The sequence below is a fragment of the Oryctolagus cuniculus genome, chromosome 16, assembly GCF_051225735.1.
Source record: "Oryctolagus cuniculus isolate XC-2025 breed Fujian yellow rabbit chromosome 16, ASM5122573v1, whole genome shotgun sequence".
Classification (NCBI taxonomy): Eukaryota; Metazoa; Chordata; class Mammalia; order Lagomorpha; family Leporidae; genus Oryctolagus; species Oryctolagus cuniculus.
The window spans coordinates 50,259,387-50,283,136 of NC_142882.1; the positions used below are offsets into that span (position 1 = coordinate 50,259,387).

The 23,750-nt window shown below is 46.1% G+C and overlaps 1 protein-coding gene across 3 annotated transcripts in view; it reads left to right on the top strand.

Annotated features, from left to right (window-relative positions):
• The window catches only part of DNAH11 (dynein axonemal heavy chain 11), a 365,338-nt gene that overhangs the window by 216,392 nt on the left and 125,196 nt on the right, over positions 1-23,750 (top strand). For 2 of the 3 annotated variants that reach the window (XR_016222511.1, XM_089315357.1), the window contains exon 55: positions 16,156-16,317. The exons of the other annotated variant lie outside the window; for it this stretch is intronic. Coding sequence is in view for 1 of the 2 variants with exons in the window: in XM_089315357.1 (XP_089171483.1) it covers positions 16,156-16,317 (162 nt within the window). In the remaining variant the exon portion in view is untranslated. The remainder of the gene's footprint in view (positions 1-16,155; positions 16,318-23,750) is intronic. 3 annotated transcript variants of the gene reach the window in all.

Below are 23,750 nucleotides of genomic sequence, written 5' to 3' on the forward strand. Positions count from 1 at the left end.
TATAGCTTTCAAAAGAATTGTAAAAATGTTATAGAGTAGACTAAGCAGTACTTCCTTTAGTGGATTTAGGATTTCCTGTAAATTTACAAATGATTTTACCCTCCAAGACTATCTTTTTTTTTTTCTTTTTTGACAGGCAGAGTGGACAGTGAGAGACAGAGACAGAGAGAAAGGTCTTCCTTTTGCCGTTGGTTCACCCTCCAATGGCCGTCGCGGCCGGTGTGCTGCAGCCAGCGCACCGCGCTGATCCGATGGCAGGAGCCAGGTACTTATTCTGGTCTCCCATGGGGTGCAGGGCCCAAGCACTTGGGCCATCCTCCACTGCACTCCTGGGCCACAGCAGAGAGCTGGCCTGGAAGAGGGGCAACCGGGACAGAATCTGGCGCCCCGACCGGGACTAGAACCCGGTGTGCCGGCGCCGCAAGGCGGAGGATTAGCCTAGTGAGGCGCGGTGCCAGCCACTATCTTTTCTAAAAGGAATTGTAACTCAGTTGGACTGCAGATAAGAGAAAACCCATCAAGCCACTCCTCAAAGCTTCTCCATCCCCAAGTCCAGACCGGCTCAGGAACAGCCCGTAGAGCTCCATGCGCTTCTCATCTCCACCTCCTGTCAGTTCTCATCCAATGCCACCTGCTTCCTGATCCCAGAGTGGGGTCTTCAAAACTTTCATGAAAATTCATATTATGGAAAAACGCTGCATGAAGGTCAATTTTTGTTTTTGTACCAACATTCATCTTGTAATCTCACATCCTTTTTGAAGTACTCTTGTGTATTCCAGTCAGGAAAGAAGGCAAAGAAAGAAGATCAGAAGGGGGTCCTACCTATATCAGGAAACCAAAGCTTGCACCCCAAAACCCTAAGCTGATGTCTTAGTGGCTGCGACAAGGCCACATGCTGCTTCTAGCTACCTACGTGCCCCAGGGAGGAAGTATTTGATCTTGGCACATTGCCTTGAAACACAAAATTGGAAGTGGATCTTGGAATTCTCAACAGATCACTGTCAGCCACTGCAGCGCCTGTAGGCGTTCATGGCCCATGTTTAAAAGGCAGCTACCTCTGGAGTATATTTCTTATGATACATGGTGAAGAGTTAGGTGGAGATGTTTCAGGCTGTGTTTCCCCAAAATATATCTTTTTTACTGCAGTACTATGTATTTCTTCCTTACCATTATCCAGTACCAACTGCATCAGATGTCAAATGGCCATCTTAATTGGGTCTGTTGCTAGATTTCTGTTTTCTTTTCTTGCTACGTCTATTACTGACCCCAGTACTGCACTGTGTGAATCTGTAAAGCTTTCTATTTTACTATCTAAGCTTGCTTTTTGCCAAGTTTTTCCAGTTGTTCTGTGTGTGTATGACTACATAAGCATCAGTCGTTTTGTCACAGTCTAAACATCGTTTTAATTCTGACTCAAATGAAGCTGAATGCCTATTTTACATTAGGGAGAATTTAATCTTTGTGATATAAAATATTTTATTGCTTTTATAGAAGGGCTAGTTCCTTCATAAAGTTTTATAATTATCTATTAGTTGTATATAGGAGAGCTTTGCGTATTAATTTGATAACCAGCTGTCTCTGATGGATTCTAGTAGTTGGTTGGTAATACTCAGTGGCCTGCCAGTACAGATACTTTGTCTTTCCTGCTGTTCTGTGTGCTAGTCCTCCTCCCTCACTGCATTGGCAAATACTATAGAACAACGTTAAGTAACAGTGGGGAGAGCAGGAATTCAGCCTCGATTCTGACTTCGGTGGGAGTTGTTTCTGATGTGTCACTGCTGTGTCTTCTATTGGCTTTTGATTCTGTGCATACAGTTTGTCAAAGAAGTACCTACCTAGCAAATTCCTTTCAAGCGTCTGTGGGGATAATTATATGGCTTTTCGTCTTGGACTGATTAATATTCATGTAGTACAGCTTGCTATCCACAAGTGTAACATTTTTATATTTTTACATTCCTCGGCCTTTTCCTTTATGCGTTTCCTTTGATTCTGTGCATACAGGCCTTAATGAAACTGAGCTGCCTGGTACACATTTCTATTGTTGCCTAATCTTTTTATTGGTGTCATTTTTTAGTCTGTAACTCAGTACAAGCTGGGATTCAGTTCGAATTTACAAAGGGATCGTTCTCTCCTTGTCTCCCCCCACCACCACCACCACTGTCACAGAATATTGGCTGGATAGACCTCCTCTTCCCTCCTAGAATGAAGAGGAGGCTGAGAGTGTGTGTGTGTGTTTAATGCTAAGGAGAATAGGATATCTCCCTCAAAAGAAGGAATCCCACTGGTTGACCCTTTTTGGTCTTGTCACTTTGTTGGATGCTCTGTTGGATGCATCGAGAGAAAAGTTCATGGTCAGTGCCACAGCTGCTTTCCACTGAGAGAACTAACAGGGTCTAAACCTGGGTCCCCTTCAACCTGACAGTGGCAGCTTCTTTCTTTTGGACATGTGTGTGTTACCCTCAACTTGCTGACAGTTTGAAAGATTCCAAATGGCTCCATGCAACTGTCAGCTATCATGATTTGGATTACTCGTGAGCAGATACCCAAGCTGGGCGATGTGGGAAGTTGACTGTGATGTGAAGGGTGGTGAGCACACCTGGCAGTCCACGCTCAATGATGTGAAGTTGCCACCCCATTACCCATGCTCACCACCCCAAGGCAATCCCCATTTGGAACACAGGGGCAGTGAGAACCTGTTGGCATGCAGAACGTGACCTCTGAATTCCACGGGGCCATTGCCATTAGCGAGGATCAGATGCGTGTCCTTGGACTGCCTCTGATCAGCAGGTGCACAGTGCCCCCTCTCCTTCACGTTGGTCCCTGTGCATCTTCCCCTCCATAGCTCTCATCTCACAGCTGGAGGAGAGCACCTGCACCTCCCCTCCTGTGCACCTCGGTTAACTCAGATGCTTTCCTGTCTCGTTTTCCTTCCCAGCCCTTCTGATGCCTTAGTTGGAGTACATGTGGTGTCTGTTTCAGCCCCTGATTCCGTCACAGCATCTTAGGTATCTGGCTGTCACGTTGTGTGTATCTGTTTAGTTATATATATATAAAGAGATCCATTTGTGATCGTGTACAAGATCCATGCTGCTTGTAAATAACCTAAAAATACAGAACCATAAGAAGAAAATTGAAATGGTCCTTGGTTATGTTGTCTAGAGAGAGCAGCTTGTCCTGTTTCCTCTGAGTTTTCTCTGTGTATATAAGCACATGTACCTTGTGTGGCTCAGAACTTAACATTTTTTTTGGTCCCCTCTCACCCAGTTTTATTTTTGCTTTATTTTTATTTGAAGTCTTATACAGACATTAAAATTATAATTCAAGAATGTGGTCCATGGGCTGAACTGTTTAACTCAAATGTACTTTATGCTCAGTTAGCATGTGTATGAAACAAGTGTCATCCTTTTATCCCCTATGCCAAGTGTCCTGTTGGCCTGTTGTCATTTTTGTTGGCTTAGGGGAGCTCTTTATATGAATAATGGGTAATATTCATATGTCCCCAATGTCCTTATCTTTTCTTACATGCTGCCAGTTTTTTTCCAAGTTCACCAAAATCCTGGCAACTTTATTTGTGATGGCTTCTGTTTTACATCTATATTTATTAAAAATGCCCAAGTTTTCCATTATAACTTTCATGTGTTAAGTGGCTTTTAGGTAGCACTTCTTTTTTTATTTTTTTAAAGATTTAGTTATTTATTTGAAAGAGTTACACAGAGAGAGGAGGAGAGGTAGAGAGAGAGAGCGGTCTTCCATCCGCTGGTTCACTCTCCAATTGGCCGCAATGGCCAGAGCTGCACTGATCTGAAGGCAGGAACCAGGAGCTTCTTCCAGGTCTCCTACACAGGTGCAGGGGCCCAAGGACTTGGGCCATCTTCTACTGCTTTCCCAGGCCACAGCAGAGAGCTGGATTGGAAGTGGAGCAGCCGGTACTTGAACCTGTGCCCATATAGGATGCCGGCACTGCAGGCAGCAGCTTTACCCGCTATGCTATAGCGCTGGCCCCTAGGTAGCACTTCTATGCTATGTGATTATAAAAATATTATCCTGAATTTTCTTTAATTTATGACCTTTTCATTAGTTAGCCCTGGACTTTTACATAAACATTAGGTGGTTTTCCCACTTTCGTGCCCTCATTGCCTCAATACCATTTATTACATAATCTCTCTTCTTACCACTGGTTGGAAATGCTGCCTGTCCCATCTACCAAAATCCTGCATGTGTGGACTTCTGTCTTTAAGCTCCCTATTATATCCCAGTAGCTTGTTCTCTGCTTGGGTAAGCCCGCACTGCCTTGTTTACTGAAGGTTTGTACAGACGGAGCATCCTCACCCAAAAATTGGAATCCAAAGTCAGATTTGGGAGCACATTGGACTTCTGGTTTCTGGATTAAGAGTGTTCAAGGTTATGCAATATTCAAAATTCCAGAAAACTTCAAAATCTGAAGCATTCCTGGTCCCAAGCATTTCACATAAGGACTGCTTAACCTGCAGCAAATTCTGGGATGGAGCAGAGCAAGATCGCCTTCTTTTTCTAAATTTACTTAACTATTTGTTCCTTTAATTTCCCAAATGCACTATGAAATCAGTTTGATTTTTTTTTAAATATCCAATGAGAATATATTGTGTAATTTTGGAATGACATATACACATACCATATTGAACATTTCCATTCATTCACCTACACTGTTTCTTAAAATTTTTTGTAACTTAAGATTTATTCCCTGATAGTGTGAATTCTTTCTTGGTGTTCTCTTTCTCCAAATCCTTTGATGTTCTTAGCAATTTTTACTCTATATGAACTTAAAAATCACTTTTCTAAATGTTGCTCATCCTATTAGAAATTATTAGAATTGCCTAAAATTTGTTATTGAATGTAGGACAAAATTGATATCTTTGTAACAGTTGGGCTCCTTCCCAAATTTAGCCTATCTCTTCCTTTAGTCAAAATATCTTTAATTGACCTTTGATAAAGCAGTTGGTTTTTATTCAAATTCATTTTTATATATTTTTCATTAAGTTCTTCTCACAATATTTTATGATACCTTTTGCTCCTGTCAAATTTATAATGGATAATTGTGTGCATAATAAGAAAGCCATTGGATTTTGGGAAGACAGAATGGATAGATATTTATTGGTTTGACTTACCAACCAATGCATTGAACACTAAGGATGTCCAATCCACTTCAAAATGTTTATATATTTGAGAGACAGAAATCCACACACGCACACACACATACGCACACACACACACACACATACACACATATACACACATGCACACATACACACATGCACACATGCACACATACACATAGCTCCCATCTGCTGATTCACTCGCCAAATGCCCATGGTGACCCTGGACTGGTCCAGACCAAAGCTGGGCACCTGGAACCAGGAACTCCATCTGAGTCTCCCACGTGAGCCATCATCTGCTGTCTCCCAGGAAGCTGGAGTTGGGAGCAGAGCCAGGTCTTGAACCCTGGCCTCTGATATGCGACTTGAGTGTCTCAGTTGGCAGCTTACCTGTTAAGATAAATGCCCACCTCAGGTCCAGCACCTGTTGCGTTCTGTTCTTGGGAGTTTACTGGGTAGGCAGTTAAGTCATATTTGAATTTTTACTCCTTTCCAATAAACACCTGTTATCTGCATTATGTGAAACTCTGAGTAACACTTACAACTTTTAAGTGAACCTAGTAACCATCTTTACCTTACTTTAACGGAATGTTGCCATCATTAGGCACCGGGTGAAATGTTGGCTTGGGATATTTTAAATATTATTTTTAGGAAGAGGTGTTAGACTTTATCACATCTGTTCTTAACGAGTCACTGTCATTTGTTTTCACCCTTCATCTTGGCCTGTTCTTTTATTACAAATGCTATCATTTTCTTTCCTTTTAGCCTCTTGAGGGTACCAAGCAAATTTGTTTCATCAGATCATTGCACTGAGCTAACTTCAGGAAAACTACCTTCCAATCTGCAAGATATTTTAAAATTGTCCTTGATTTCATAGCAATCTTTTTTGTCTCAGTCCTCATTTAGACTTTTTTTCCCCCTCTTCTTCCTTCTTGGATGGAAATCAGGGCAACTCATAGCTGGAGTTTGGCACCACACAGGGCGGAGGCTTGCTCTTGTGAGTCCAGGCAAGTCGCGGGTCTGAGCTGAAATGCGGGGCAGTGTGCTTACCCCAGGGGCAGTCGGCGCCTTTGCAGGGCGCAGAAGCCAAGGACTCGGTGCTCACACTCGCAGTCTCCGTGGTATCACTTCCAGTTTGTAGGTGAAGCCCAGACACTCACCTGTCCACTAGCAAGCCTCACTGCGTGGAACCTCACCTTGTGTGGTTGTGGCCATCTCTCTCTTCACATCTGCACGTGGCTAAGCAACAGAGCACCTGGCTCCCTTCGCTCACTGGGTGGCCAGCCAGGGTGGCTGATTCTCCGTGACAGGGAGATGCCTTTCATCCTGGCACTTGTGCTGATGGGGAACAAGACACACCCTGTGGCCAGCTCACCCACTGCCAGTTCCAGGACACTGGACTCTCTCCCCAGCCAATAGTTTGACTTGTCGGGACCTCACCTCTCTGAAACCAGTGCTTTCACTCTATATTGGAGACTTACCATCTTTGAGAACCAATAAAACAGCAAAACCTTGACAAAAAATTAGGACACGATTATCAATATTTTATTTTGCCCAGAAGAGTTTAAAAAAAAAAAACTGCTATCTCTTTATGTATTTGTTCAACCAGTCCCCATTCAACGAGAGTTTGTTGAGTGCCTGTGAGAGGTGCTGGGTCCTGGGGAGGTGACAGGGCCCAAAGCCAGCCCTACCCCTGTCCACATGGAGCCCACCTCCTTGTGGGCAAGGCTCATGTCAATTCTATAATTCCAGCATTGCATGTAGAGGGGCAACTCTGGATGTGAGAGCTTTGGGTTTCGTAGACTGGTCAGAGGACATCCAAGATTCATTGAGAAAATGTGTAGAAATCGGCCGGCGCTGTGGCTCACTTGGTTAATCCTCTGCCTGCGGTGCCGGCATCCCATATGGGCGCCAGGTTCTAGTCCTGGTTGCTCCTCTTCCAGTCCAGCTCTCTGCTGTGGCCTGAGAAGGCAGTGGAGGATGGCCCAAGTGCTTGGGCCCTGCACCCGCATGGGAGACCAGGAAGAAGCACCTGGCTACTGGCTTCGGATCAGCACAGCACCTGCTGTGGCAGTCATTTGGGGGATGAACCAACGGAAGGAAGACCTTTCTCTCTGTCTCTCTCTCACTGTCTAACTCTGCCTGTCAAATTAAAAAAAAAAAAAACTGTATAAAAATGTGCAGAAATCTACCAAGATTCATTGAGAAAGGGCTGTTCAAAGTTATTGCATCTTGAAGTTAATTTCACTTCTTTTTTAAAAAAATATTTATTTTTTATTATTTGAAAATATTATTTGAAAAGAGTTTGAAAAGAGTTATTTGAAAGAGTTACACACAGAGAGAAAGTCTTCCATCCACTGGTTCACTCCCCAATTGGCCGCAACAGCCAGAGCTATGCCGATCTGAAGCCAGAAGCTTCCTCCGGGTTTCCTATGCGGGTACAGGGGCTCAATCCCTTGGGCCATTTTCTGCTTTCCCAGGCCATAACTGAGAGCTGGATCAGAAGTGGAACAGCCAGGACTCGAACCGGCATCCATATGGGATGCTGATGCTATAGGCGGTGGCTTTACCCACTATGCCACAGCACCGGCCCCACAGAATGATAAATCTTTTGTGAGCACTTAGACTTGATTATAATACAGCTCTTTGAGAACAGAGGTCCTGCATGGGGAGTTAGTGCACAGTGACTCCTGTTGTTAATGTAACAACTAACACTCTTGTGTATGACGTCAGTGATCACCCGAGGCTCTTGACATGAACTGATGAGGCTATGGAAGGAAGCCTTTGGAGTCCACAGACTCCATCAGTATTTAGACAAGGCCATCAGCAGAGTGGAAGTTTTCTCCTCCCTTCAGAGAAAAGTACCTCCTTTTTTGATGACCATTTCTTTCCACTGGGGTTTCGCCCACCGAGGTCCTTCATATAGGAAATTTTTGCCAGTGTCTTGGCTTTCTATGCCCGAAATGCTCTTTTCAGCCAGACCAGAATGCCTTAAAGGTTGATTCTGAGGTTAGAGTACTATTTAAAGCGATTGTCATTCTGAGTGTGCTGTGTAGACTGCTTCACTCCTCTTGAATTCTATCTATTATGATTACCAGACCCTTAATCCTATCCATGTGATCACTTTAACACTTGAGATGGTATTTTTATCACCTAGTGAGGGAATTTGGGGTCCCATGGCAAGTTTTTAAACTGTACCCTTAGAAGTAAGTCCATAGGAATGTATACAAAACTATACAGCTTTACAGTTACAAACTTTATATACTTCGTAATTACAACTTAAAGAACATGGTGATTCTTCCCACCGTGCCTACCCTCCCACCTATACTCCCACCCCTCTTTCTCTTGCCCCTCATATTCAGATTTGTGAAGTATCTCCATACTGTCTTCCTTAGTGGCTGGACCAGTTTACATTCCCACCAACAGTGGATTAGGGTACCTTTTCCCCCACATCCTTGCCAGCATTTGTTGATTTCTGTCTGAAAGCCATTCTAACTGGGGCAAGGTGAAGCCTCCTTGTGTTTTTTTATTTGGTTCTTTTTTTTTTTTTTTTTTTTTTTTTGACAGGCAGAGTTAGTGAGAGAGATAGACAGAGAGAAAGGTCTTTCTTCTGGTGGTTCACTCCCCCCAAATGACTGCTACAGCCAGCACACTGTGCCAATCCAAAGCCAGGAGCAAGGTACTTCTCCTGGTCTCCCATGTGGGTGCAGGGCCCAAGCACTTGGGCCATCCTCCACTGCACTCCCTGGCCACAGCAGAGAGCTGGACTGGAAGAGGAGCAACCAGGACAGAATCCGGCGCCCCAACCGGGACTAGAACCTGGAGTGCCGGCTCCACAGCTGGAGGATTAGCCTAGTGAGCTGCGGCGCCAGCCCTCCTTATGGTATTGATTTGCATTTCCCTAATGGCTAAGTGTTCCTGAGCATTTTTTCATGTGTCTGTTGGCCATTTGGATTTTCTCTTTTGAAAAATGTCTGTTTAAGTCCTTTGCCCATTTCTTAACTGGGTTGTTTTGTTGTGGAGTTTCTTGATCTCTTTTAATCCTTCATCAGTTGCATAGTTGGCAAATAATTTCTCCCATTCTGTTGGTTGTCTCTTCACTTTCCTGAGTGTTTCAATTGCAGTACAGAAGCTTCTCAATTTAATGTAATCCCATTTATTAATTTTGTCTTTGATTACTTGCTTCTGGGGTCTTTTCTAAGAACTCTTTGTGCCAATATCTTACAGGGTTTCCCCAATGTTCTCTAACAATTTGATTGTATCAGATCATAGATTTAGGTCTTTAGTCCATTTTGAGTGGATTTTTTCTGCATGTGGAGATCCAGTTTTCCCAGCAGACTGTCCTTGCTCCAGGGACTGATCTTAGCTCCTTTGTCAAACATAAGTTGGTTGCAGATGCTTGGATTGATTTCTGGCATTTCTATTCTGTTCCGTTGGTCTCTCCATCTGTTCTTGTGCCAGTACCAGGCTGTTTTGATTATAACTGCCCCGTGTACAGGACTGTGTGTTGAAATCTCTTCTTCTGATGCCTCTGGCTTTGTTTTTGTTGTATAAGATTGCTTTAACTATTCGGGGTCACCTGTGTTTTCATATGAGTTTAACGATAACTATGAAGGGCATGCATTTAGTTTGGTGGTTAGGGCGCCTCCAACCCACATCAGAGTGCCTGGGTCCAGCTCCTGGTTCTGCCTCTCAATTCCAGCTTCCTGCTAATTGAGATCGTGCAAAGTGCAAGTACCTGGGCCCCTGCCACCCAAATGTGAAACCTGCTACTGAGTTTCTGACTTTTGGCTTTCACCTGTCTCTAATCCCAGGTGTGCTAGGCAGTTGGGAGTGAACCAGCTCATGGGTGCTCTCTCTACTGGTCTCTTTGTCAATCTGTTTCTTTGTGTCTCTGCCTCCCAAATAAATAGATAAAAATTAAAGAAAAAACTCCTAGGATACATAGCTCTGGACGACTGAAAAGCAGTAAGTGAACAGCTAGAAACTGGCTGGAGGCAGGAGCCGTGGGGCCAAGAGCCTTCTTGCTGCCTTTCCTCATGGGAAAGGGGCGTGCTATTGGCTGTCTATTGGGCTTCTATATACAGTTTTCTTTACCAATAGAAAAGCCTCATGGTTTTTGGAAAAGAAAGGACAAAATAAAAAAGTGAATTAAAACTCCCTGACGTAAAACATCGCTACTAATAAAATTCTGTACTGCCTAGTCTCCACAAGTCAGCAACCATGGGAATGATTGTACCGTGTGCTATCTAAACCAGAAATCAGTGCACAAATCTATTGAATGTGTGTACGTGATGACACTTGGTCCATTTTTCTAGATATTTCAAAAAGAACTGAAATTCAAGTTACTAGGTGGGAGAGAGCACACAAGTGATCTTTGGGAACTTCGTGAAACACTCATCTCAGGAAAAAACTGGGCATGGATTTCAAACTCCTCATCCCCAAATTAATTTATCTTTAAATTCAAGCGTTCCATGAACTTTGTGAAGTCCCGCAAGATAGGATGAAGATTCAAGCGAGGCGAAAAGGGTCAAACTGGGAATAGTTCCGGCAGTCACCCTCCGTTCCTTTGGGGCTCCTCTCCGTGAGATTCAGCGTTTATCATCAGTGAACAACACTGACGCATCTGAGGATACATGCAAACAGAAGTCGTGGGTAGACGCTCTGAAGTAAATACGTGGGAGGGTTATTTCTGTCCGAGAATGAACTGCATCAGCTGGAGAATAAATACAGAGTGACTGGAGCAACTCACAGCCCTGTTCCAAGATGAAGTGGACGGAGTCCTCTTAGGGATACACAGATAAATATGTACTCCCCGTGGGATCGTATCTAAAAGAAGTGGAAATACGTTCCCAAACACGACGGGACGTGGCTCTTGCAAAATGAGTCATAACACCTGTGTGGAGAAACCAAAAAAAAAAATAGAAAATTCTATGGTATGGTATGCAAAAGCAAGTTTCTGACACGCAAATGTTAGAGCTGCAGGCAATAGATAGATGGTGATTTCAGGGTTCGCTTTGTCCTCGGGAGGATTTGCCTTTAGAGAGGAGCGCAGCTGCCTGCGGCATTTTTAACTTGATTTTCTTAGCTGTCTTTGCTTTTTGTCCTCACCGTTGGAAACTCACTGGAGGCCGGTTTGGTCATTTGCGATCGTCAGGAACTTTGTGTTGTGCTGGGGGAAGAAGAGGGAGATACTTCCCTGAATGTAGGTCCTTAGAGCTGTACGACACCTGTTCAGGTGAGCGGGAAGTGTGCTTTTCTCAAATCCCCAGATCCTCCAGTTTGCGGAAGTATGAGTGCTCTTCTAAAAGTTCACGGAAAAGCAAGCTAATCGTGGATTTCAACATTTCTCTGCACCAAAATTGTCTTTTAATTCCTTTTTTCTTTTCCCAACAAACTTTCGGAGTATCGTTATGCTTTCCTTGAGGTATTTAAGGATAGGAAGTCTCAGGCTCAACTCCGTCACCCAGAGTTGATTTATCCAATGGGAGACATGCACAAGTCTCATGACCTGTACTGTACACAAGTGGCTGTACTGGCACAGTCCTTGGGGAACCTGGCTCGCGCTCCCTGGAAGGTTCCTTTGGGACGGAAGTGGCAATGTTCCCAGGGTAGGATGCAGCTGACCCTCTCACTGGAGTTGTGTCCCAAGCCAGACTCTTTCCCTGAGTTGTCTATTACAGGCCTGGTCAAAATCCAGCTTCCCAAGTGCCATGGCCAAGGGTAGAACTACTGGGGCAGCTCAGTAACTGGATTTTCCGATGTTGTCCACCAGGCAGAGGAAGTGGTGTCTGCTTGATCTCAGATATCTCAGGCATTATTCATTTCATTGGTGAAGACTCAGGTCTGACACCCAGGAAGCTGCCCACCCAACACCTGTGTTGAGGGGAACGGTTAGTCCAGAACTGCTGGCAGTTGGTTCTGCAACGAGGGCTCCCATTAGAGCCTGTGAAATGCTGGTTAGCCCCAGCCAGCCTCTGTAGGCCCTGGTGGTGGCCTTCAGGTAGTAACCAAAGGCCCCTGAGCTGCAGAACAAAGAAGGATTCACATGTGTGTGATACCAATCTGAAATATTTTAAATTATACACATCCTGATGTCTGTTTTCAATCATTTATCATTGGTTTCTTAGAAATCCTTTGCTATGTTACACTCTCATGAAATTAGGGGAAATACGATGTTGTGGCAACACCTGGGGTTTACATGAGGTTATCTGTAAAGATGGCGACACTGTCGTAGAAAGGAATAGAAAAACCAATGATTGCCAACATCAGCGTGGTTTTCTGGAACAATCTCACCCAAGACTACTTCCAGACGAAGCTGGAAGGCAGGGGCAGTTCTGTACCTGATTTGGAACAGAACGAGACGTTTCTGGGCAGTGAGTTGGGCTAACACCTGCACTCCTCACAGGTGCAGTTGTCCTCTTAGCCCATTGTCCTCTTAGCAACAAATGAACCCGTGTGAATCTAGAATATATTCCCAGAGTGTTGTTTAGACATTTGTGTAGAGAAATTCTCTAAATTTTTAAAATTCATTTGAGGAACAGAAAGGAGGGATAGAGAGAAGACTCTTGCTGTCCGTTGACTCACTGCCCCAAATTCTTGCAGTGGCTGGGGCTGGGCCAGGCCAAAGCTGAGCTCCAGGAACTCAATCCAGGACTTCCACGTGGGTGGCAGGGACCCAGTTACTTGAGCCATCACCTGGGTGCATACCAGCAGGAAGCTGAAACAGAGAGGATAGCCAGGACTTCTGGCTTGAGCTCAGTGCAATGAGCACTTGTCCTGATGTGGAGTTCTTAGAGCCCTTGTACACTGTTGATAAGAACGTAAAACTGTGCTGTCGCTATCCAAAAACAACATGGCGGTTCCTTAGAAAATTCCACTCCAAGATATGTATCTAAAGAAATTGAAATCGGGGTCTTGTGACATATACATTCCCATGTTCATTGTAGCATTATTTGCAATAGCCAAGACACAAAACCAGCCTAGGTACCCACTGGCAGATGGATAGATAAAAGGTGGTATGTGCATATAATGGAATATCAGTCAGCTATAAACATGCTGGAAGTCCAGTCATTTGCCATGACATGGATGAACCTTAAGCATATTATCCTAAAGGAAGTTGGCCAGTCACATAAAAACATGACTGCATGGGCTTAGGAAGCCAAGACACTGAGGAAAGAAATGTCCTACATGAAGGACCTTGGTGGGTAAGACCCCAGTGGAAAGAAATGGTCATCAAAAAAGGAGGTACTTTTCTCTGAAGGGAGGAAAGCACTTCCACTCTGCTGATAGTCTTGTCTAAATACTTACAGAGTTTGTGGACTCAAAAGGCTTCCATAGCCTTGGCAGCTCATGTCAAGAGCCTCTGCTGATCACTGACGTCATACGTAAGAGTGTCAGTTGTTAAATCAACAACAGAGGTCACTGTGCACTAACTTCCTATGCAAGACCTCTGTCCTCAATGAGTTGTATTATAACTATGTCTAATTGCTCCCAAACCATGTATCATTCTTGGGTGTTTCATTAATTAAGTTTCTTAAAAAAAAAAGACATGAAATTAACTTCAAGATGCAATGACTTTGAACAGCCCTTGTCTTGACTGCTAAGGAACAGTTTTGTGTTTTTGTTTTTTGTTTTTTTGTTTTTTTGTTTTTTAACCATATAAGTTGTTGAACTCTTAGTTCAGAGTTGGTCTTCTGTGTATAAAGCTGATCAAAATGGATCTTCATGGAGAATGGGACTGGGAATGGGAGAGGGAGGAGGGGGAGGGGTGGGAGTGTGCTGGGAGGGTGGGTATGGTGGGAAGAATCACTATATTCCTCAGGTTGTACTTATGAAATGCATGAATTCTGTATTCCTTAAATAAAATGTTTCTTTGGGAGGGGAGGGGAATCCACCTCTCTTTTCTTTGGGGCCTATGCAATTATATATGCAATGCTGAATCGTGAAATTTTGTCAAGTATTTGGTTGTCAAACGGACACACCCAGATGATCTTGAACATACTTATCTTAATTGCAAAAAAAAAAAAGAAGAAGAAGAAAACCAAAAACACATGACTGCACGGCCTCGTGCCTCTTCAGTATCTGGAATAGTCCATTCGCGAAGCAGCCTGTGGAGTGGTGGCTGCTGGGGTGGGGGTGGGCAGTGCCATAGGGAGTTGCAGTCCTTGGCTGCACTTTCAGTCATGCAAGAGGAAAGGACGTAGAGACTACTCTGCAGCGTTGTCAGCGAATACTCTGCTGGGTGTGGACAATCTTTTGCAGAGGATAGAGCTCGTGTTTGCTGTAATTACACTGGGAAAGCAACTTAGACCTTCGAATTTGCCCGACCTGTTGAAGGTATATGGTTTATATACAGCCAACCTGGAAAATGCACTGATGTGGGTTCCCATATGTGGGAATTGTTTATGCCGTGGACTAGTTCTATGCTCTAGGTGAAAAGCATTCTGAGGAATGAGGTCATTAGTTGCCTGATCCGAAGCTGTTAGGAGACTTGCAAAGCTCCGTTAATATCATCAAGTCCTAGTCATTTCCAGAGAAGAGGAAAGCGAGCCTGGATCTCACACCCTACCTCAGCTGGCAATGCCCCCCACCCTACCCCTACATCCTCTAATCCATGGGGGCTGGGGAGAGAGCGGGGGCTCCCTGAACTCCTCCTCTGTGTGAGCGAGTGTCACAAGATGTCTCCTCTGATGGGCCCTGGGAACTGCAGAGAGGACCCCAAGGAAGGGGTAGAAATGGGCAGGGTCTGCCTGACCCTGAGCACCTCCTCCCAGGGCCCAGGGCCCTGCTCCACACAGGTGTGCCCTAAAGAAAGGGTGGGAACCTGTTCAGAGTTAACTGATTGGTTATTAGGGCTCTAGTGTTTTAAGTTTCAAAAAGAGGCAGAGGGGCTGGCGCTGCAGCACAGTGGGTAAAGCCACCGCCTGCAGCACTGGCATCCCATATGGGCGCCAGTTCAGATCCCGGCTGCTCCTTTTCTGATCCAGCTCTCTGCTATGGCCTGGGAAAGCAGTAGAAGATGGCCCAAGTGCTTGGGACCCTGTACACACCTGGGAAACCTGGAAGAAGCTCCTGGCTCCTGGCTTTGGATCAGCACCGTTCCAGCTGTTGTGGCCAATGGGGGAGTGAACCAACAGAAGGAAGACCCCTCCTTAACTCTACCTTCAGATAAATAAATATTATTAAAGAAAAAGGGCAGAAAAAGAAAGCTTCCATCTGCTGGGTCACTCCCCAGATGCCCTCTACAGCCAGAAACCCTATCCAGCCTCATGCATGTGTGGCAGGTACCTCATTACTTGAGCCATCACTGCTGTCTCCCAGGGTCTGCAGTAGGAACGAGCTGCAGTTGGGGACCCAACTCAGGGAACTCTGACTTGGAACATGGGCCTCCTGGCTGGGATCTTAACCACTACATCAAACGGCCACCCCTACATTAACTTTTCAGTCATTTAACAACCATGCAGCAGAAATTTTGGCAGAAGTGTGCTTAAGCCAGTTTTTCAAATACATTTAAAAAAAAAAAAACTTAAGTGGGAACTCAAACAGTTGCATCCTATTTTAAATGGAAGCACACATGCAGTAAACATGGTGTATGATGATACACTGGCTTTTTTTTTTTTTTTTTTTTTTTTTTTTGCAAGGATATTACACAGTATTCTAGAGCCTGGTGAATTGCAGAGGGGAAGCAAACAGAAGGTGAAAGTATTGGATTATTGCATCGTGGTCATGGAAAGGAGTAGAATTTAGCTACTGTCAGCCATCATGGTTTAGAAGAAGAGGGACGCGGGGTAGGGAGGGCACACACAGCCTTGCCTCTGTGTGTCCAAAGGGGCAGCTGCCTCGGACAGGGCTGACCTTGAGGGCTGGGCTGGTGGCTGTGACTTTCCACTCCGCAGCGCTCTGGGAGAGTTTCATGGCACCCCTCACCTGTGTTCCTTTCTCGCATTGTCCCGACGTGGTGACATCACTCCTGCCTCACTCACGGCCCCTCCGTGTGTGCCCCGCCCCTGTATCTCTACAGATGGCTCTCTGCTTCTCTCCCGTGGGTCACACGCTGCGCACCAGAGCGCGCAAGTTCCCGGCCATCGTGAACTGCACGGCGATCGACTGGTTTCACACGTGGCCGCAGGAAGCACTGGTGTCCGTCAGCAGGACATTCATTGAGGAGATTGACGGGATTGAGGTACGCTGTGGCTGCCTGTGATACACACACACACACACACACAGCATAGCTTCCCACTAGGGAAGCCCCTTCCACAGTACACCTGCCGCTAGCAAGCTGCCCTTCCTCACGATGCTGGAATCGTCTTTGTCAGTTTACATTCTATGACATGGGATAGCTGGCTGGGCACTGGGTTGGGTGGATGCATACCCAGGACACATGCGTGTGTGTCTCTGAGCATGTACCTACTTCTGTACTAATTTCCTGCAGGAACGACATGGTCGCTGCCTGAACGTAAATCCTTCAAGTGCACACCTAAAAATACCAAACAGAAACATGATTGCCGGTAGCCATTGTCGTGTTTGATTCGTAACGCAGTCAAGCGATGAATTGAGGTTATTCTCATCGCTGCATTGACAGCTGAAGAATCAGCACCCATACGTTCTGCAGGTGCTGGGTCGGATGGGCATGCCTGTTTGTTTCATGGGTTTATGTTGTGTGGGTTATGTTTGTCGCTACTGCGTGATGCAATCTGTCCCTCCTGTTAGATTTTTAAATGGGCGCGTGAACCAAATTGGGGGGAAAAATGCTGCAGATTCAAAGGGAAAAGAATAGAAATACAAAGCTATGATTTTGCTTTTTGTAGACATGAAGTTTTATAAGTGTCAGGTGCCTTAAAGATTTGATGACTGGGAAAGGTGGTGATGGTGTCTCTCCCAGGGAGCTTTGTTGTGTCATGCCCTCCTCCTTCCCTCCCTCCGCCCCTCTGTCCCAAGTGACAAGGTCAAAGGGACCTAGCAGGGGTGGGGTGCTGAAAGTGACTCATGGAGCCCAAAACAGAAGGGGGGCCAAGTGAGGGACTATGCACGTTCCTAGCGGAAACGGCGTCTTGGGCTGGGCCAAACCACCATCCGCCTTCCTCTGAAAGGCAAAGCTACTGCCTTTGCCAAGCCATCTTTTTAACATTTTGTTGAATGCTGCACCTTGGTGTGGCCAGATGGTTAGACATCCAGGCGTATTTACAAATCCATTCTCTATGTAGCCAGCTTTGATGTTGTGTTGCCTTCTCCTTCGCTTCTATGAAGCACAGCAACTGTGTAGGTAAGCGTGCAACCAGCATTCACTTGGACCTGCAGAACTGTGTGGGGGAAACCTCCTGTGATGTCGCTTAGGCTGAGCACTGAGTGCTGGCGGGATCAGAATCATCCTCCGGCAACGTCTGTCTTGGGAGATTTGTACGTGCTACAGGTTCTAGACATCCGGCTGCCGCCTCTCTCCTCTCTCCACACTCGGGCAGAACATTCGCCTGCACACACACCTATGAAGTGATTTCTATGAAAGTCTGCTAGAAATATTTTATATTGTAAAATCGGACCCGACAAGCACACAAGGGCTTCAGAAAGTTTTTCAAAAATGGAATTAACGGAAGTTTATTTTTGGTGTAAAAAATGGGCGCAGTGTACATTTTCCATGAACATTGATGGTCCCCTTCTGTGAACACAGATTTCTCAAGCAGTAACTAGGTTCATTGCATTGTTGGAGTTCTGTGGGGCGTTTTGACTTCTAATGGTTACAAGAGGGATTCAAGTCGCTGGTTTAAGGAGACAGTTGATATTAAAGAACAGAATGATCTATTGCAAAGCTGTCCCTTCCAATCCATTTTAGCAGACAGGTTTGGTAAGAAAGAAAAAAAAAAGACAAGGGAATGTATTTTGTTTGCAAATGTTATTTTCTCCGTTGGCAAGACATAAGAACGCGTAGCGCGGCTATCTTCCTCTTTGGTGCAGCCCTGTAAGTTCCTTTGGTTTGCGGGTTTGTGCAGGCTGCCTTCTGCCACGCCAGGTGCTGCCTTGCAAACAGCCGCGGCCGAAGGCGCTTTCATCTGCTGGTGACCATTGACACCTGCTGGACGCAGCCGGTATTGCACCGTCGCCGATGCAGAGGGCTCGTGGCAGGTGTCGAGCGCGGACTGACGGTGTCGCGACGCCTCCTGTAGGACCAAGGAGGAAGCCCTTCACCGTGTCTATCAAGCTGAATTATGCCTCAAAACAAATTAGCCAGATGATTTCATTTCAGGGCAAGGTGCTTATTTAACTTGCCCACCTTCCTAATTTGCTGCACAGGAGAGATCCTTATAATCCCGAGTGCAGCGTGTCCGCGTCTTTCTCAAAGCACCTGGCATCCTTTTCTGTAGAGGTCAAAACCAGCCTTTACATTTCTTGAATGAGCACTGATTTGATCACTTTCTTAATTTTAATTTCCACCATTCAGACTGAAAGTCACCAGTGTAATTTAGGCACTTCCTAATTAACCACTTGGTTTACTGGGCGTAAGGTGCTCCTGCGAGGGGATTCCCGCTTGGCTTCCCCACCCTGGGCCTCAGAGAAAGGATTCGTTAGAAGCAAGTGGTTTTGTGCATGTTGACAGTTTTCCATGAGGACACACTCAGCACCCAGCGCTGTGAGCCAGCTGCTTCTAGATCGTGTGTGTGTCGGTGGGAGTTCACCTGCAAATGGCTATGGGAAGCACCTGAGCTCGGGTTGGACCCCATCCAGGGAAACAGGGCTCTGCAGAAGAAAGTGCAGCATTGAAAGACAAGTAGCGGTTCTGCTTTCCAGGGTGAGATGAGTGATAGCAGAAGTGCTAGAATGGGAATGAGAGAAATGAGCTCTCTCACTGCAAGGGTGAGACTTGGCTTGGAAGAGTGGGGGAAGTTCTGAGCAAGACACAGGAGCCCATCTTTGCAGGTACATTGGCCATCTGGTGAGTGAAGATTCTCTACCCCGAGGTGACGCCACTTAAACTAATCGGACAGGCTCGGGCTCGCCTTTCCCAGGGAAATGCATTTATTCCCCGGGCTGCCGCCCCTTCTGTACGTGCTGCAGAGTTTGGTCGCCTGTGGATGGCATATTTTGCTACATTTTCCAAAAGCAATCATGAGAGATACTTAATAGGCTGCAGCATTTAGAAACTTCCTTCTCCCGTGTTCACACCCGTAAGTTCTTTGATTTCAAACCTGCAAGGAGCTAACCTTGTGTCGGTGTTGGCAGACTTTCTATTTTATTAAGGTGTTTTAGCGAAGTTGTGTTTTTGAAATATAAATTAGGGTTCCTCAGAATGAATGGACAAAGTAGAAAGCTAACTTCGTAGTGCAGAAATCAAGCTGTTTTGAAGATAATCAAGGCAAAGCAGATGCACTCGCACTTACCTGCAGGCTGCCCAAATCTCATCCTGGCTCACACACACCTTTGCACGGGCAAGGAAAGAGCCCAGCAACTGCTCATCCCCTTTCCCACGCCTTGCAAGTGTTTTCCCCTGTGCCCGTGCACACAGACACCTGCCGGGCATGCCATTCTCACTCCGGGCGTGTGAATCAAATTTGAAATGGAGCTGCAAAAGCAATGCGGGGCTACTGTCTGTGGTTCCTGCAGCCCTGTAGCCATGAGCACTCACCTCTGGCTGTGCTGCTGGGCTGAGAGTGGAGCTGTCCCTTCTCTCAAGTCTGTCGCTTGGAGACTTTTTTCCCCCTGGGTGCTGCCCTCACCTCCTCTCCCCGCCAGCCCTCCACATGCTCCTGGTTGCAATGTTTTGTGCGAGAACCACCGATGCCACCTCTTTGAATGTCCAGAAGTTCATCTGGAAGATGGGAAGCTCATGCGGAATTTGATCTTGTCTCTGATCAGTATGCGAACTCCAAAATCGAAGGCCAAAAGAAAAAGCATGATCAATAAAACCAGCAAACATAATCACCAAAGATTTTGAGCAACATCCCAAACCTAGAAAGCAGCCTGTGGTCTAGGAAACGGTGTTGGGTCTGTGATTAATTCTCGTTGCTGCACTGAGTAGGGTTGGTCGACTTACTGTGCCCACTCCCGGCGTCACTTCTACCACAATAGCAGAATTAACATGGAGATATCGCTGTGATTAACTTATGTGCTTGAGAGGCAGAGATGGGAAGACCCAAAAGAGAGTGTGCCTGCAACAGCTGGGGCTGAGCCTAACCAAAGCCAGGAGCCAGGAACTCAATCCAGCCTCCCGTGTGGGTGAACCCTCACCACGGCCTCCTCGGGTGTGTGTGAGCAGGAAGCTGGAGGCAGAAACCAGAGCCAGGAGTCCAGCTCGGCCAGGGCCTCCTACGTGGGATGCAGACATTTTTTTAAATGATTTTTTTAAATTTTATTTGCTTTCCCAGGCATAACAGAGAGCTGGATCAGAAGTGGAGCAGCCAGGACTCGAACCAGCACCCATATGGGATGCCAGCACTGCAGGTGACAGCCTTACCTGCTGTGCCACAGTGCCAGCCCCAAGATGCAGGCATCTTAAACCAGGGACTTAACTGTTAGGCCAAATGACCGCCCCAAACACAGAATTCTGAGAAAATGACCAAGACTTCCTATGGGTGTGTGACATTGTATGTCGTGAAGTTGTCCTGAGTTGAGCTTCACTAAGAAAAGACAGTAAGGGCGGAGGCTTGCCTGGGGATGAGGATGCCCAGGGCCCACATTGGAGTGCCTGAGTTGGATTTCCAGCTCTGGCTCCTGGCTCCAGCCTCCCGCTAACACAGACCCCTGGGAGGCAGTGGTGGTGGCTCAAGGAGCGGGGTTCCTGCCTTCCACATGGGAGGCTTAGGTTCAGTTCACAGCCTCCGCATCTGGCCCCCCAGCCATTGTAAGCATTTGGGAAGTGAATGGACAGAGGGCACCTCTCTGTTTCTGTCCATCTGTCTGCTTGTCTTTCTGTCTATCTTCTTCCTTCCTTGAATGTCAGAGTCCTCAGTCTGCCCCCTCCCTGCTGGCCTTGGGGAAGTCTGACCCTGTTGGTAACGGGAGATTGGCTCCAGCCTGGGTGCTGGTTTACCGTCCACTCTGCTGCCTGGCGTTCTCTCTGAGCCGCTACTGCTCCAGAAGCGTCACCCTGTCTCTGCTTCTGGGTGGCTGGTGAGCCAGCCGGGAGAGCACACATTAAATGCTTTGCCTTCGCGAGGGGTCAAATCTCGCAGCAATGCTGTCTCTCAAAGCGCAAAATACAGCAGTGGTGCCGTCCCGGGCACCACAGCGACAGCAGCAGCTCTGGCGGCCACCCCTCCCCACCCCCACCCTACCCCACCCCACTCCAGCCCCAAACCAAAAGCAAAGTGGAGATAAATGAATGGCAGAATAAATAATTTATGCTAATGAAATTACTGCAATTAGTAGTTGTACAATGACCCTTTTAAAAGCCACAGCTGTTAATGTCAGGAAGTGCTGTCACTGCCGACCTTATCATAAGACAAAGTGACACGTTGAGAATGCGGGGAAGACCAGTCCTCAGAAAGGTCTGTTCTGGAATGATTAGAGTTTTCTGAAAAACAGTGTGAATTACAAGCAGCTGCGCCCGGCCTCCGCGGCTCTCCCATGCTGGGCCATTTTGTTAAGCCCAGAACAATAGTTATTTTGCCCCATTGAGACGAGTTGTCTCGGCCACTTCCAGCTCCACCGGAAACCACTTCTTGCACGAGCGATTTACAAATGAAACTGTTGTTAAAAAGCTCCAGGGCCCCGGGAGCCTGCTCCCGAGGATCCAGCCTGGGCAGAGGCCAGGGTATTGTTTGTGTTTGCTCTGCCTGGAGATTGCCCTTGCTCGGAGCTGCGCGTATCTGTACAGTAGAAAGGTGTAGGAGCACTGGTAGTTTTCCCATTCAGACAAGATGGGGACAGGAGCGGCTTTCCGCTGCTTAAAAAGAGAGTCCCTAAGGAAATACGATTTCTATGAAATTTCTATAAACTGCCTTACACGATTTATTTTTCTGACCACCACGGTTCAAGCACGTACCTGTGTCTTGGGTCTACTAGAAACAAAAAATATTTAGGATTTATATTGCTTTATATGTTTTCCCTTAAAAATGTTATTTGCAGTTCCTGGTGAGGTGTTTTTTTTTTTTTTAATATGCAGAAAAATCCAGGATGTGCAGTATCTGACACCCACTTGGGAGTTTGCCCCAGGCTGGAAATCTAGGGGTTCAAAGGCATCTGACAGGCTTGGCTGCTTCCTCTCCTCACCCCACCCCCGCTTGTGATGCTAATGGCTCGGGTTTGAGGCGGTTAACTGCCTGGCCAGCCACTTGTGCGCAGTCTTCCCAGCGCTGTCTGCCTGCGCGCTATTGACAACACTTTGGTAAATTATGTGTGACTTTCCTAAGAGTTGGTGTAGCTCATTTAATTCATATTAATTGATTTTTAGGCTCCCCTTGATTAATTGGACCAGGTTCATCTTGTACAGAAGGCAATAAATAATCATTAAAATGAGGGAGATGTGACTCTACAAATTAAAAAGTTAACTACTGCAGAAGTCACAGAGGACAAAAGGGAAAGCTTGGGTAGCGGGGGCTTCTCCAGCGAGTCGGCCAAGGAGAACTGTTTGTTGGTGAGCGGATGTGTTGTGTACCATGAGAATATACAGTGACCGTGGTATGGGCTCCCGGAAGCACTGCCTTTTAGGTCCTGCCCATCCAGTGTGTTGTTAGATGGGCTCTCAGAAAACTCTTATTTCTCACTCTCTGGATTCTTAAAAAAATAAATATTTGTTTGAATTTTTTTAAAAGATTTGTTTGCTTCTAAAGCAGCAAGATAGGTCAAATCCAGGAGCCAGGCACCCCAACCAGGTCTCCCATGTGTGGTTCAGGGGCCCAAGCACTTGGGCCATCTTCCACTGCTTTCTAGGTGCATTAGCAGGGAGCTGGATCGGAATCAGAGCAGCCGGGGCTGGAACCCATACTCCAGAGTGAGCTACCAAAATCGCAGATGACAACTAAATCTGGTGCACACAATGCTGGCCCCTTCTTTCAGCATTTTCCCCCCAGTGGCTTTGTAGGGTTGTGACTTTTCTTTGTCTAAAGTTTAGTTTGAATGCAGTGCTAAAAAAAATTGTCTGAATGCTGTCTCAGTTTTTCTATTTTTCTCTTTTGTGCACTGGATGGATAAAAACCAAGTTGTAAAGAGGCAGGCTTGTATTACACGTGGGCTTTTGGGTCTGGTAAGTAGAGCACATAAAAAACCTTTGTCCCACTGAAATCGGACATGACCCCCTAAAATTTACACCAAAATGTGGCCCCTTAAAGTTCCCCAGAAGTGCTATCTGGGGTGCCGCATGTGCTACCAGAATTTGGGGTGCCATACGATTTCACCATGGGTTTATTAGTAAATCCCCAAGATTGATAAGCCCAAGAGGGTTCTTGCCTAATATTTAGAGAAGATGCTAAATATCTGCACAGATAAACGAGGCATCATGGCATGTTTTAGGCTTTTATTTAGTGAGAAAGATGCATAGGAGAGTGAGAGCTTTATTTAATAGAGAGGTAAATAGGAGTTCATACCGAGCACCAGGAACCAGCCGCATGGAGGAGCATCTAAGCCTGGAATTTGGGCCATGAACCCTGGAGGCACTGAGCTACAGCAAGACCCTCCTGGCAAGAGGCC